This window comes from Heteronotia binoei, chromosome 2 (assembly GCF_032191835.1).
Source record: "Heteronotia binoei isolate CCM8104 ecotype False Entrance Well chromosome 2, APGP_CSIRO_Hbin_v1, whole genome shotgun sequence".
Classification (NCBI taxonomy): Eukaryota; Metazoa; Chordata; class Lepidosauria; order Squamata; family Gekkonidae; genus Heteronotia; species Heteronotia binoei.
This window is the reverse complement of record NC_083224.1, coordinates 113427368-113443572: the sequence shown is the minus strand read 5'-3', so window position 1 is coordinate 113443572 and position 16205 is coordinate 113427368. Positions and strand designations below refer to the sequence as shown.

General features: G+C 52.4%; 1 protein-coding gene across 1 annotated transcript in view; it reads left to right on the top strand.

The window, feature by feature from the left end:
- Positions 1-16205, top strand: part of LOC132566646 (NADH-cytochrome b5 reductase-like) — a 59231-nt gene that overhangs the window by 14591 nt on the left and 28435 nt on the right. Inside the window, exons 3-4 of the mRNA XM_060231863.1 lie at positions 10015-10163; positions 15014-15101. Of these exons, the coding sequence (XP_060087846.1) occupies positions 10015-10163; positions 15014-15101 (237 nt within the window). The remainder of the gene's footprint in view (positions 1-10014; positions 10164-15013; positions 15102-16205) is intronic.

Below are 16205 nucleotides of genomic sequence, written 5' to 3'. Positions count from 1 at the left end.
GCCCACATTGTACTTCGTACATCAGGGGACCTAGGACTCGGGTGACTTGGAAGGGTCCCCGCCACGGGTCCCCTTGGTTCCAGCCCATCACTCCCCTGTGTACCAGGATGTCATCTCCCACCTGGAACCCACGGGCCTTAGCGCCCTTATCACAACATCTCTCCTGGGCCTGTGTGAGGTTCCCCCGGGCCTCCCACCTCACGTCTTCCAGGTGCTCCTGCAGCTGCCTGACATACTCCTCTGGGATCTCCTCTGACCCTCCCCTGCCTTGTACCCACTGCTCTCCGAGCAGGCCTAGGATCCCCTGGGGTTGCCTCCCATACAGCATCTCGAACGGGGAATACCGCAGGGACGCTTGGGGCGTCTCTCGGATGGCGAAGACCAGTGGGTCCACATAGAGATCCCAGGCTGTGGGGTGGTCATACACTGTTTTCCTTAGCATGGCCTTCAAGGTCTGGTTCATCCACCAGCCCGTCAGTTTGGGGGTGGTGGACAGAGGTGAAGAGCTGCTTGATGTGCAGCGTCCGGCACACCTGTCGCATGAGGCTCGCCGTGAAGGGTGTGCCCCGATCTGTGAGAATCTCACAGGGCAGCCCTACATGTGCGAAGTAGTGCATCAGGGCCCTGGCCACGCCAGCACTCTTCATGGTGGGCAGGGGGATAGCCTCCGGATAATGAGTGGCGTAGTCCATGAGGACCAGAATGTAGCGGGCCCCCGGTGGGGTGCAGGGTAGGGGCCCCACAAAGTCCATGGCCACCCGCTCGAATGGGACCTCCACTACCGGCAAGGGGGCTAGCGGGGCTTGCGGCTCTGCTCTAGACGTTAGGCGTTGGCAGATGTCGCAGGAACGACAATAGGCCTGAACCTCCCGAGCCACAGAAAGCCAGAAGAAGTTGGCTAACACCTGGGTCAGAGTACTCTTCACCCCCTGGTGGCCCGCCCATTGGTGGTCGTGAGTGCCCCTCAGGACTTCTGGCCTGTACCGGTGGGGGACCAACAGCTGTTTCCCGGGGCCCAACCGCCCTTTTAGCTCTCTGAACCAAACACCTTCTTCCCTGATGATCTGAGGCAGGCGCCGGCTCCGGCGTTCATCTATGACCACCCCGTTCCAGACTGCTTTGTGCCGCAGCAACGCCTCCAACTCCTCGTCCTTGGCCTGAGTTTTCACTAACTGCGAGTCCGCTGGCCACGTCTCTCAGCCGCCCCTCGTGGGAGGTTCTATGGTAGACGGCCCCTCCCCTGGGTTGGCATCCTCTGTCTCCACGGCAGGAGCTGCAGTGTCATAGCCAGCCCCGGCAGGCTGGCCCGGCTGGCCGGGGTTCACTGCCTCTATGACGTCCCCAAAACATGAGGCATCCCGCCCGAGTAGTACTGGGTAGGGCATACGGGTCACCTTGGTGACAGGTACGCTCCAGTAGCGGCCCAAGTATTTCAGCGGGATGGACACCACGGGGCTCCTTTCGACATGCCCATGGACACACTTAATGGCGGTGCGGATGACGGGCAGCGGGGCGGTCACCAGGTGGGCTGTACCATGGACAGCGAGCTGCCATTGTCCACCATGGCCTGCAGCTGCCGCCCTCCCAAGGACACCGGAATCGTCCAGCGGGGGGGGGCAAGCTCCCACCTCGGCAGTTTGCCAGGACTCTTCCCAGCTCACGTCGCATTCCATCAGAGGACACTCGCTTGAGATGTCCCCACTGGCCGCAGGTAAAGCAGAGCCCTATGTCCCCTGCCGGGCAGCGGGCCTCCGGTGGCGGGCATCTCTCCTTCTCCCCTTTGCGGCCTCCGGGGCGTAGACTCGGTCCAGGTAACGCCGGGTGTCCTCCAGGTCCCCACCATCCAGGTGTGGCACAGGCTGGGGGCAGTCATGCTTGGCCTCCACGGTCCCCAGTCCCGGGCGCCTTTTCCGGTGTCGCTCACGGGGCGGCCCGTCTGCCGGGCTGGGAAATGCCCTTCCCTGGCTTACCGCCCTCCGTGCGGGGGGCAGGCTGCAATGGTCGACAGCCTGGAAGTTTTCCCACAGCTCCTGGACCTCACTGAGGCGGGTCGGCTTCCAGCAGGCCACCCTATGGTAGGTATGGGGCAGCAACACCTGTAGCAGCTGTTCCACTACCACCAGCTCGACAATGCGCTGCCTGTCATCGGTGGTGGGGTTAAGCCAGCGGGTGGCGGCATCTTTGAGGGTCGCTATCGCTGAGCGCGGTCGGACCTCTGCCGTCGGTACCCAGGAACAAAGCTTCTGGCGGTGGGCCTTGGGCGTGATCTCCAGGCGATCTAAGATGGCTGCCTTGAGTGCTGTATAGTCCGCGGCCTGTGTCCGTTCTGGGGCTTTCATGGCAACTTGGGCCTCCCTAGTCAAGTAGGGTCCCAAAATAAAGGCCCACTGTTCTCTGGGCCAACGAGCGGCCTCGGCCACCCGCTCGAATGCCTTCAGGTAGGCCTCGACATCGTCCTCCACTCCCAGCTTCGTCAGAGGAAGCCAGGGGCTTCGGCGCCAAATGGTGTTGGCCCCGCCAGCTCCGGGCAGGCCAGGATCGCTTGGTGGAGGTCCCGCACGAGGGTGGTTTGAGCCGCCATCTGCTGTTGGGTGACCTCCTGTAGAAGCTGCGCCTGGTGTTCCACGAGCCACTGCCCAAATTGGGCCAAATCCATGGGGGCGGGGTTGGTGTCCATAGCGGATATCAGCTCCACTTCTGTCATGGAGTCCTCACTTGCTTCGTCAGTTGACGAGTCGCTGGACTCCGGCTCAATGGGTGGGGTCGCCGTTCAAACCGAGTGCCACCCAGGCAGGGTCGGAATATGGGGGCGTGGCCGTCCTAGGCTTGGGGTGGTGCCTGCATCCTCCACCACGTTGTCGCACCCCGGGCGCCCCTCCCGGTCTACCAGTACAGCCGTCGTCCTTCTATCCCGTCCTTCTATCCCTCGGGTACTTTGTGGGTGTTCCCCGGATGTCTCAGAAACGGGTGGGAGCCAGATTACTTCACCACAGGCTGTCAAGTCTGATGTTTCAATAACGAGACTCTCTTGATAAGAAGTTTCTAGTTTATTGTAACATGTTGCAGGACTATAGACGAAAGATTGCGAGACTGGCGAGCATACACAAAGGGCAAACTTTTAAGGTACAAATCAAAAGCATTCCTGAGGGGGGGCACACTATGCAGGGCACATTCACACATCGTTGTTACTTTTATCGTTCTCAGGCCTTGGTTGGCCTTGGGCGCTTCCTCAGCGCTCGTTATCTCTGAGAAGGCTTCACAATCTTATTCCCATGTTCTCGTTACCAAGCTGTGCTACATAACAAAGGGAAGGAGGGGGGAAGGAGAGGTTGAGCTAGCAGCATCTGAATACAGTATGGCTTTTACCCAGGAGCCCTTTCCTGAACCAGTGTTTGGGCCTAAGCTACTCAGACATTACAGCAGACTTGACATACTGCCCCCCCCAAGCCCCCTCCACCGCGCGGGGAGGGCGGTTGGTTGCATCACGCTCCGGGGCTTCTTGGTTGAAGGCACATCGGTCGGTTAGGGGGAGGATGCCAGCTGGACGGCCCGGGGTCCCGGCGGATCAAGCTGCAATGAAAGACAGGGTGGATTTTACCTAAGGCGGGGGGCAGGTCCAACTCCACAGTTACTGGATTGATCACCCTTTTCACCCTGAAACTTGACCGCTAGTTTGCGTGAGGGTTGGGTTAGAGGTAGGTTTTTGGTTGAAAGGTACACAGAATCCCCTATCTTGACTTCTCCCGCCGGGATATGGGATTTATCATATTGCTTTTTGTAAGCTTCCTTAGCCGCTTCCAAGTTTTCCCTTATGATTGGCCAACATTTGCTCGGCCCCTCCCACCATTGCTCGAATGTAGTGGAAGTGTCTTGACTGCCCCCTCCCGGGAGCAGAGGGAGAGGTTTCCCTTCGTAACCGAACACTGTGGAAAAGGGGGAGGCTTTGGTGGAGCTCTGCATGCTGTTGTTGTAGCAATATTCTGCAAAGGGGATCAGATCAACCCAATCGGACTGTCGTTGGTTCACAAAACACCTCAAGTATTGCTCTAGCACCCCGTTGACCCTCTCCGTCTGTCCGTCCGTTTGGGGGTGGTAGGCTGAGCTCAATCCCTGCTCCATTCCCACTAATTTACAAAACTCCCGCCAGAAGGTGGCAACGAACTGAGGCCCGCGGTCGCTAATGACCTTCTCTGGGAATGAGTGTAATTTTATGACATGGTCAAAAAACAGCGCTGCCAGTTTCTTTGCTGTGGGCAGTTGGGTGCAGGGGATGAAATGGGCCTGTTTGGAGAAAGTATCAGCCACCACCAGGATGACTGTTTTCCCCCGGGAGGGAGGGAGTTCTACAATGAAGTCCATGGACACTATGGCCCAGGGGCGTTTGGCTGTCTCTAGCGGCTGCAAGAGCCCTGGCGGCTCCCCCCCCCTCCTTTTGGCCATCACGCACACCGGGCAGCTTGTGACAAATTCGGATACATCTTTTCGAAGGGTTGGCCACCAGAACTGCCGGTTGACCAAGTGCAGTGTTTTTACGTAGCCAAAGTGCCCCGCCAGCTTGGATGAGTGGCACAGTTGGAGAATCTCCCTGCGTAGGCACTTGGGCACGTACAGCTTACTTCCTTTGTACCACAGCCCATCTCCCCCTTTCTGCACTCCGTCGGGGCGTTCTTCCCCCTCCCTTCTGGTTTCCAGCTCTATGCGTTCGCGATTCACCCCCTCTAACTCTTTTCTTTTCTGGGAGCGAGTGGTGACCATGGCCGCCACCTACGACGGCTGAATTAGGGAGTCTACCACCTCCTCTCTCTGACTCTCGTGCTGCGGGAGTCTTGACAGGGCGTCTGCTAGGAAGTTCCTCGTCCCAGGGATGTGTTTCAGATTGAAATCAAACTTGGAGAAGAAGCCCGCCCACCTGATTTGCTTTTCACTCATTTTGCGCTTCCCCGTCAATGCTTCTAGGTTTTTGTGGTCGGTCCACACTTCGAAGGGGAGCTTTGCCCCCTCGAGCCAAGACCTCCAAGTTTTTAGTGTGAACACGACCGCAAACGCCTCTTTGTCCCACACCGACCAGTTGCGATGCTCGTCCGAGAACTTTCGGGAGATATAGGCACAGGGTCGCAGCTTTCCCTCCCCGTCCCTTTGCATGAGAATGGCTCCTATGGCCACGTCGGAGGCGTCACACTGGACCACGAAGGCCCTTTGCTCGTCCGGGTGGCTCAGGACCGGCTCGCTAGTGAACAGCTGTTTTAGGTGATCGAATGCTCTCTGGCACTCGGCCGTCCATGTTAACCTCGCCCCGGGCCGTTTCGCCTCTGGGCCCTTGCCTTTGGTTTTTAGGAGATCGGTCAAGGGCAGGGCGATGCGAGCGAACCCCTCTATGAATTGTCTGTAGAAATTTGCGAACCCGAGGAAAGATTGGAGCTGTCTACGTGTCCTCGGGGGAGCCCATTCCAACACTGCCTGGACCTTGGCTGGATCCATGGCCAGGCCATGTTCGGACACCCGAAACCCCAAGTAGTCTAGTTCCGTCTTGTGGAATTCGCATTTAGACAGTTTTGCATACAATTGGTGCTCCAGCAACGTGCTGAGCACCTCCCTCACTAACTTCACATGCGATTTCAAATCTTGCGAATAAATAATGATGTCATCCAGGTAAACCACCACCCCCTTAAACAAATACTTTCTCAACACATCATTGATGAAGTTCATAAACACTCCCAGGGCCCCCCTGTAGCCCAAATGGCATCACCAGATACTCAAATTGTCCCATCGGGGTGTTGAAGGCCGTTTTCCACTCATCCCCCTCCTTGATGCGCACGCGGAAGTAGGCGTCGCGCAAGTCCAGTTTGGTGAAAATCTTCCCCCCCGCTACCGTGCTCAGCAAGTCCCGGATGAGGGGGATGGGGTAGGCGTTGGACATGGACGCCGCATTAATCCCGCGAAAATCTGTGCAAAGTCTAAGCGATCCGTCCTTCTTCTTCCGGAATAGCACTGGGGCGGCGTGGGGGGCCGTGGCCGGCCGGATAAACCCACGCGCTAAGTTTAAGTCTAGGAACTTGCGAAGCTCCTTCTTCTCAGCCCACCCCATCTGATACAGCTTGGCTTTGGGTAGGGCTTCCCCCGGGATCAGCTCTATGGCGCAGTCAGTGCTTCGGTGGGGGGGTAGTTGGTTGGCCTCCTCCTCACTAAACACCCGCATTAGGTCCCAGTAGGCCGCGGGGATCGGGTGCACTTCCTCTACTGACACACACGCCCTCTCGTGCGCCACTGGGGCTTTGGGCCCCCAGGCGGGGTCCCAGAGGTGCCGTTTGCACCCTGGATCTAGAAACCGGATGGTCTGCGCCCTCCACCGGATTAGTGGCTCGTGCTTTTCCAACCACCCCACCCCCAGCACGATCGGGTAGGAGCAGGAGGGGGCGATTACAAAAAACTCTTGGTCCCAATGTTCCTCTATCCCCATGGGGCAGGGCAGTGTCTCAAGGGTGCACAGCTCTCCGCACATCACGGACCCGTCCATTTGCTCAAACAGCATGGGGTGGGGCAGCTGCGAGCTTTCTAGTCCCAATGCCTCCACCACTTTGGGAGAAATCAGTTCCCTGTTGCACCCAGAGTCTATTAGGGCTCGGATCTGCATGAACCTCCGCAATTTGGGGTTCAGTAATTTAACCGTCACAAAGTACAGTCTCCCCTTTACTCTCACCGTCAGCGGCGCCTCGTCGCGGTCAACCTGCCGTTGGGCGCCCTTCAGAGCAGCAGGTCAGGCTCGTTTCCCACCGGTTCTTCCACCCAGGCGAGGTCGGCCAACTCTGCGGAGAGGAGCACTTCTTCCTCCTGGAGTTCCTCCTGCACCAGCACGCTGGTTTTCGCCGCATCCTTAGGGCGGCCGGGAGTCTTCTTCGGAGCTGGGGTGGCCGGTTTTGGCGGGGCCGGGGACGACCGGGCCGGCGGGGGTTGAGGACAGGCGGACGCCAGGTGGTTCGGGTCTCCACATCGGTAGCACCTGCGGAGTCCCGCTGGCGGGGCGGCCGTGGGTTTCTTCGCCTTGGCCTGTTCGCTCTTCACCGGGGCCCCCTTCGGGTGGGCTTTCCCCGACTGGTGTTGCCGTAGCATAGCCACTCGTTTGAGGTTGTTTTCCACCTCACCGGCTAGTTGAATCCACCCCACCAGAGTGGTCGGGCGGGCTTGGGTGAGGGCTCGATCCAGGATGCTGGCGTTCAGCCCGCTGGTGAACTGCTCAATTTTCATCACTTCGTTCCAACCCCGCACACAGCCAACGTTAGCTTGAAAATCGGCCGCGTACTCACGGATGGATTGGGCCCCTTGCTGCATGTCTCTCAGGGCTGCCAACGCTCGGGATTCTTGCAGCGGGTCTTCAAATTGGGTCAGCAGGGCTTGCAGGAAGGTGTGCACGTCGTCCAGGATCGGGCTCCTGGCCTCGCACAGGCTCACGTACCATCTCTTTGCTGCTCCTCTCAGCTTCGACCCCAGGTAGTCGACCTGACTGAATTCGTACGGGAAGGAGCTCCCCCAGTAGTGCATAAAGCTGTTTGCCTGGATCCCGAAGTAGTTCACTTCCTCCGGGTCCCCGTCGAAGGTGGCATCCAGCTCACGACTCACATTTCTCAGCCCCGCTGGAGGCACTGGCGGCGGCAGGTTGGCTCGGGCGGCCCCGGAGTCCCACCGGGGATGCAGCCGTTCTTCGGGAGGTAGGTATCCCCAGTGCCCTCCCGAGCTGGATGGTCAGGTCGCGCACCTCGTCTCTCAGCCCTCCTATGGCTCCATCCACCTCTCTGCAGACCATCGACCGGAACATTTGGTAGTCTTCCTCGTCCTGGTCCCGGAGCCTCCGCTCCCGCCTTGTCGTCCCCATCGTCTCCGACCTGGACGACGATGATGCTGTCCGCCTCTCCCGTCTCCCCCGAGCTCGGGCTCGCGGCTTCAGATCCGGCCACCTGAATTGTCCTGATGTGGCGGTTCAGGATGGCCTCTCGGCGCAGCGGGGCCTGATCCATGATGGTGGTCGAGGTCCGCTGCTGGTACTGCCGGGGCGATAGCACCAGCTGGAACTCCAGGGGGGGGACTCCGTGGCTCTTCTAGGGTCTAAGACGTGCCACGGGGCTGATCCCTCGGGTCCCGGTTCGAGTGGGAGTTCTCCGTCGTCCGGAATCTGGTCGGCCATCGGGCCTTTCAAGTTGCTGGAGCGGTTAGCTCCCAAAAGGGAGTCTCGCAAAATGTCAAGTCTGATGTTTCAATAACGAGACTCTCTTGATAAGAAGTTTCTAGTTTATTGTAACATGTTGCAGGACTATAGACGAAAGATTGCGAGACTGGCGAGCATACACAAAGGGCAAACTTTTAAGGTACAAATCAAAAGCATTCCTGAGGGCGGGCACACTATGCAGGGCACATTCACACATCGTTGTTACTTTTATCGTTCTCAGGCCTTGGTTGGCCTTGGGCGCTTCCTCAGCGCTCGTTATCTCTGAGAAGGCTTCACAATCTTATTCCCATGTTCTCGTTACCAAGCTGTGCTACATAACAAAGGGAAGGAGGGGGGAAGGAGAGGTTGAGCTAGCAGCATCTGTATACAGTATGGCTTTTACCCAGGAGCCCTTTCCTGAACCAGTGTTTGGGCCTAAGCTACTCAGACATTACAGCAGACTTGACACAGGCCCCCATTCCCCTTCTGGCTGTGCAGTGGCTCCTGTCCCTCTCTCTCTCTGGCGGCAACCTCAATAAGCACCGGCCAGCTTTCTCCCCGGCCTCCTGCCTCCCTCCCTTTTATCCTCCCGTCCCAGTCCTTCCGCCCTCCTGGGTTCCACCCCTCCCTGGCTCCATCCCCCTTCAAAGCCCCAGACGCCCAGGAGAGGCGTGCCGGGGCTGGGCTGCCTGGGCGTGCCTCGGGCGTCCTGGGCCTCTGCAGCATGCTGGGGTGCGGTGTCTCTCGCCGCCACAGGTCAGGCAGCTCTCCTCTTTGCCCGGTGCTGGGCTTGGCTTCTCCCTCCTGCTCCCCAACATCTCGCTCTGGCCACGCTCCTCGGACCCGGAGACGAGAGCATCGGCTGTGAGGTGTTGCTCGGGCCGCCGTTGGGGCTCTGTTGGCCCACGTGAGTGGTGGGGCCACCACGGGGGCTTGGGGAGGTGTGGGAAGCTCTCGGGGCGGCGACGGGAGGGGGAATGACTGGCGAGCGTAGGGGGGTCCCCCTCATGCAGTCCTCGCCCGGGCTGGGCGGGACAAAGGTCCTACAAGCTAGGTTTCAGCAGTATGTAGATCGGAAACTACCAGAAGTTCAAGCTGGGTTTCGGAGAGGTAGAGGAACTAGAGATCAAATTGCCAACATTCGCTGGAAGGGAGCACTCACTGGAGAAGATCCTGATGCTGGGAAACACAGAAGGCAGAAGAAGAGGATGGCAAAAGATGAGATGTCTGGACAGACTTACTGATTTAACAAACATAAATTTGAGCAGACTTCGAAGGATGGTGGAAGACAGGAGGGCCCAGCTTGACTTTGTCCATGGGGTCACAAAGAGTCGGACTCGACTGAGTGACTGAACAACAAAACTTGTACAACTATTAAAAGCATAGGAGATCTGGGGGGAGGGAGTAGCAACTCTAGTGGGAGGAAGTAAGAAATTGCAGATGAAAAAGAATGCCATAAGCTGAAATTAGCTCGTCCTCTCTTGTTTTCCATTACGTTTTGTTTTGGCACTTGTATACCTAAAGAGCGCCATCTCTTATTTCATGGGGACAGATCTTTAATTTTGCACACTCTAAAATCATGATCAGAAAAGGTATTGTCAAAGCCATAATTCTGTAAACACAAACAGGACTAAGATTTAAATGAGATTTCACAAAGAATTACTTACTGACTTAAGACCTGATATGAATCTTTAAAACCTTTTCTTTTTTGCAGTACCACATTCCACCAATGCTGGATTCACTCACATTTTGGTGTGTGTTGGGGGGGTGCCTTTTAACCCAGTAATTATTTAACCCAGGAATTGTTTTCCTTGTAGTGCAAGAATTCAGAACTGGTTCCAGAAACGTTTACAGCTTTCACCATAAGTTCTGTGGATCAGCTGACAGAGGACACCTACCAGTATACATTTGAATTGCCTGGGAACAGCAGCTTGGGGTTGAGTTTAGGACAACATCTTGTGCTAAGGTACTGTACAAAGTCTGTAGTTAAACAGGTCACAGTGTGCAATTTAACTTGCAATTTTTTGTTGATCTACAAAGATTTCATACCAAGTAAATAATCATTTCTATGCTTCCAAACTGATTCTGTTGAAAGAGTTCGTGAGCTTATTAACCCTGATAATTTTATGGTGTATTCTACCCTATAGTTGCATTTTCCTTCAATTTTAGTTTTGTGTTGGAGGTATAAAAATTAAATGCAGGCAAGAAACCAATTTACAGAAAGCAAAAAAGGGAAAACTAAATGCATTTTACAATGATCATCATGAACTGATTTATAGGGACAATATAGTAACTTTTTCCCCTGAGGCAGTTATGCATTTTGGAATTCAAAGTTGTCTTTCTTGTAATGCATACAATTATTATATCTGTGTCCCACCCCTGGAGCCCAGAGCCACTTATTAGCCTCCCCAATTAGGATGACAGGATTTTTCCAGGGCCTCCCAGTAAACATCATAGTTGAACAGGTACACAATCCCAGGCTTTCTTGGTCCAAATTTAACAGACTACACACATTACATGACACTGGCCAGTTTGCAGTAAGTTACAGTGACAGTGAGAGTATTACAATGGATTTAGGAAGTGAGTTGGGGATTTAAATAGGTAGAATGTGAAACATCTATGAATAATATTCAGACCTCATTTTGGGCAGGTGCTCACAGGAGCAGAGCTCCAGAGCCTCTACATTTTATTGCGTTCTTTCTTTCTTACTTCCCCCTTCAAATACTTGCTTCTGGGCTCCATTGTTCAAACAATCTTTGATAATTTTCCTGAACTCTTAAGATTTGACAAACTTGCTAATATTTTTCCCTACAAAAAAATGGGGAAATTACCAAAACATATAAAGCAGACAGATGGAAATCCTCATCATGCCACTGTGGCCACATAGGAGAAAGTAATTTAAAAAGTATGATTGAAGTATTTATTTCCATAAATTTATATTCTGCTCTTTCCCGTGATGGGCTTAGGGCAGATTCCAACATAATAAAACCATTAAAACCAGCAATAAAACATCAGTACAATTAAACAATTAAAACAATAGATCAGAATGAATTCAGGATGGCCTGGATGGCATGAGTACATAAGGCATAATTATCGTAGGCAACTTAAAAGTGCCCAAAGATGTCAGCAGAATCAGCCCTAGTCAAGGTGGCAATCATTGCTGGGAGGCCAGTTAGATGATATAATAAGATGATAAGATAAGATAAATTTATTTTTATATCCCGCCCTCCCCCGCCAATGGCGGGCTCAGGGCGGCTCACAGACACGGAACACCGTGATATAAATAAAATACAATATAAAACAAACAATTTAAAAATACAAATTCAGTTACAAATTCAATCACATAGTTAATTAGATGCATAAAACGGTGCTATAAAGTGCAATAGATCGCGATCATGTACAGGATGGCGGGATGGCTACAGATCCGTTTAACCAGGTTCTGTCCCAAAGGCAAGCTGAAACAGAGAGATTTTGCAAGCCCTGCGGAACTGGTTCAGGTCCCGCAGGGCTCGCACCATCTCTGGAAGTTGATTCCACCATCGAGGGGCCATTGCTGAAAAGGCTTGCTCCCTGGTTGTCTTCAGTCTAGCCTCTCTTGGCCCAGGGATTTTTAAGAGGTTTTGGGAGCTAGATCTCAGTGCTCTCTGGGGAACGTATGGGGAGATGGGCCTGGTGGAACAGCTCCATTTTACAGGCTCTCTGGAATGGTAACAAATGCAGAAGGGCCCGAATCTCCATAGGGAGCTGATTCCATTAGGTTGGGGCCAGGGCCAAGAAAGCCCTGGCCCTGGTCAAGGCAAGCTGGAAGTCCTTTGAGCCAGGGATGATCAGATGTTGACTGGCCAATCGTAATGACCTTCTGGGCTCATATGGGGAGAGACGGTCCTGCAGATATGTCAGTCCCAGGCCACGCAAGGCTTTAAACATCAATACTAAAACCTTGAAGTGGATCTGGTACTCAGTTGGTAGCCAGGGCAAACTGCACAGCATCGGCCGACTGCTTGCCCATAAAGGCAATTCAGTCAGCAATCATGCTGCTGCATTCTGCACCAGCTGGATTTCAGATAAATCTCAAGGGCAAGCCTGCATAGAGCGAGTTACAGTAGTCCAACCTGGAAGTGAATCACTGTAGCTAAGTCCCGAGAAGCCAGATAGGGTGCTAGTTGTTTGACCTGCCAAAGATGGCGAAAGGCAGATCGTGCAACAGCTGTGACCTGGGCCTCCATAGAAAGGTTGGCATCCAGTATCACACCCAAACTCCTCAGCTTCTTAGCTGACATAAGAGATGTGCCATCCGGGGTGGGGAGTCAGATGCCCAATCGTAGCCCCCCACGACTCATGTACAGGACCTCTGTTTTAGTTGGATTAAGCTTCAGCCGTTTCAGTTGTAACCAACCAGCCAGTGCTTCCAGTGCCCTGGTCAGATGGTCTGGGGCAGAGTCTGAATGGCCGTCCATCATCAGATAGAGCTGGTGTCATCTGCATACTGGTGATAACCCAGCCCAAAACCTCTGGCAATCTGGGCAAGTGGGCGCGTATAGATGTTGAACATCATTGGTGAGAGAATAACTCCTTGCGGTACACAACATTCTAGTGGATAAGGCAGGGAGGTCTGCTCTCCAATCGCCACTCTTTGTCCCTGACCATGGAGGAAGGAGGAAACCCCCTGAACTCCGATGTCGGTAGGGTTGCCAAGTCCAATTCAAGAAATATCTGGGGACTTTGGGGGTGGAGCCAGGAGACATCGGGGCGGAGCCAGGAACAAGGGTGTGACAAGCATAATTGAACTCCAAGGGAGTTCTGGCCATCACATTTAAAGGAACCGCACACCTTTTTAAATGTCTTCCTTCCATAGGAAATAATGAAGGATAGGGGCACCTTCTTTTGGGGCTCATAGAATGGGACCCCCTGGTCCAATCGTTTTGAAACTTGGGAGATACTTTGGGGAGAGTCACTAGATACTATACTGAAAATTTGGTGCCTCTACCTCAAAAAACAGCTCCCCCAGAGCCCCCGAAACCTCCAGATCAATTCCGCATTATACCCTATGAGAATCAATCTCCACATAGAGAATAATGCTCAGCAGACGTGAGAGCATGCAAGGACTACAAGTCCCAGCATGCACCTCGTGAAAGGAGGCCGGACTGGAGTGAATAGCAGGCCGGCGGTGGGCGGGTCTTTGTGAGCCGGAGGAAGGGAGAAGCCTGAAGCCTGAACCAAGCAGGGAAAGAGACACGACGCCGTTCCACCCCCCCCCCCACCCCCGCTATCAGATTTTTAGGGAGCAGGGGATTAGGTTGCTAATCCAGGGGTCCCCCGGCAGGGTGGGGGGGTTGGGAAGCCTAGATGTCGGCAAGGCGGTAGGTCATTAGATCGTAATCAACCATGTCAAACGCTTCTGAAAGATCTAAAAGCAATAGCAGCGTTGACCCACCTTGATCCAGGTGCCTTCTAAGCTCATCTGTAAGGGTGACCAAAGCAGTCTCTGCCCCATGACCAGGACGGAAGCAGGATTGGAAGGGGTCAAGGACGGATGTATCTTCCAGGAAAGCTTGGAACTGCTCTGCCAGCACTTCCTCAATTATCTTGCCCAGAAATGGTAAATTCGAGACTGGGCAATAATTGGAAAGGACCATCTGACCCAAAGATGACTTCTTCAAAAGCAGATGATCCACTCCCTCTTTAAGCTTGGCTGGAAATACCCCTGATGACAGAGATAAGCTGATGATCTCAGCCGGGGGTAGGGGGGGAGGGTTACATAATAAAGTAATGTTTTATTATGACAATTATAATTCAAGAAGCATTTCAAGGTACATGCTGAACTGTTATAATTTAGCACACCTTCGGGTGATGTCAGTAATACGTGGCATATGCAAGTGAGTTGTGCTAATGAGCCCCAGCACCTCTTTTTCTACTAAATGACCCTTGATAATATGGATGTTTCCTATAGATAACAGAACAGTGCTGTAGTGATACAAAAAGTCATCAATAATGGTTGTGCAGTTCATTGACAATTGACATGACATTTGATGTCAATCAACCCTTAGTTATTTTCTGCCTCATAGGCCAATACGATGCACATCACCAGCACTAGAACAGAAGCGCTGGCATCTGTAGTTCTGTGAATAAAGCCACCAATTACCACAAGTAGGTTGAATACAACTTTTCAGGGCTGCTTCCAATAGGATGTTTCCATACCTACATTCTGAAAAGCATGTAAAGATGTCGCCAAGAAACAGCTGTAGACTGATATCTATGAACCTGAAACACCTGTCTGTGGAACTGATATAGACTGATTCTTGCATTATGCTGAGTTGTTTGTTCTACATCCAGTTGGGATTTTTTCTCAGATTCTGGGTTTCAGGCTTGGGGAGTCATTCGTTATACTAACTCCACCTATTAATTATTGCTGATGAAGAACTGGTATAGATTCAAGATGAATGCAAACAGTTTGTTATCCTGCTCTAGCATAGCTCCTTATTTGCCATACCTGGCCAGCAACTCAGCTAAACCATATTAAAAAGCTGTGATGGCTGTGTAACTTATCCAGGAAAGGAAAAGGAGGTTGGTATAGCTGTGAAAGACAGAAATCACAGGTTATTTCAGTGCCTTGGATCTCTGTAGTTTCACTGCAAAATGGGAGGGACTGATCTATTGTCTGGTTGGCAAAGGGCAGCCCATGGGGAAGAAGGAAGGATGCCTACAGTGCTTTTCAGGCAGCAGCCTTTGCACAAGAGAGGAGTACTTGGTTGATAAGGATTGTCAGGGATTCAGATCAGGGTTCCCTCCCTCTATCTTTTCTTTTTTCTTCCTCAGAGGAATAGTGAATGGTTTGGAGATTCAACGAGCCTATACTCCAATTACTCCTGTGAACACTGAAGGATACTTTGATGTTTTAATAAAGGTAAATAGCTGCCATTGTTCTCTCGATTAACAGTTTGACGTAGGACCCATGTCATATTTTATGCCAGCAGAGAGCTTCGCTTTGTTCTTTAATAACTAGAGGCCTGCAGTCAAAGATTTGGCTTGGCAATTTGTGCAGATCGGCCCCCACCTTGGCTCAAGATAACAGCACATTACCTTGTTACAGAATTGAATGCTGAGTTGATCTTGGAGGAAGGTTTCTACCTGAAACACATTGGGTTTCAACTTTATAAACTTCTGTAGCCTCCACTAAGGTCCTCCTTCTCCTTTTCATCTTCACCCCCCCCACACACACACACACTTAGTGACATTGCCCTCCATTTATACACCAGAGATGGGTAGGGGCCCAGGATAAGGATGATTAATCTGTGCATCTCCGTATAGGTATTTGGAACACCTTCTATACTGGCACAAATAGACATGCCAATTCTTATCAATAACTGATTAGAAATATTATCTTGCAGGCCATGTTGCCAGATATATGTTACATCAGGTAGGCACCTGTGGCAACTACTATGCAAGCCAGTTTGCTTAATAAGACTTTATAGATATTTTTAGGAGCAGTGCCATTCTCAGGCTATAAGGGAATTACTCCTCAGTAAACAGCAAGTTCCCCATACGATCACTCTGGATTTCATGATTTATTGATAGCAGGCCTTCATATTCAGTAGGTTACATCTCAGTTTAATGATAGATGCAGATATGTTCAGATATAACTGTGTGTCTAGGAATATGAAAATCTTTTAAATCTGCATTTATGTCTTCTCAGAGACAGACAGATTTCACTGTAACTCTGCAACCTCAAGTACTAGATCTTCCAGGCAGGTCACCAAGAACAATTATTTTACTCTCCAGGAGTTTGTACTTTTTAGGGTTTTATCATTGATTGTGTGATAGGTTGAGTGTGAATTATATTCCTTTTGAGGTGTGTATAGCTTTTATATGACACTTGTGGGTGGATCATTTCACCATTATTGTGGCAATTGGAGGGGGGAAATGCTACATTTGAGCTGCATTAATAGGGTACCTTTATAGGGTGGCTGTGAAATTTTATATATACTTGCTTATTACACACAAGTTTTGC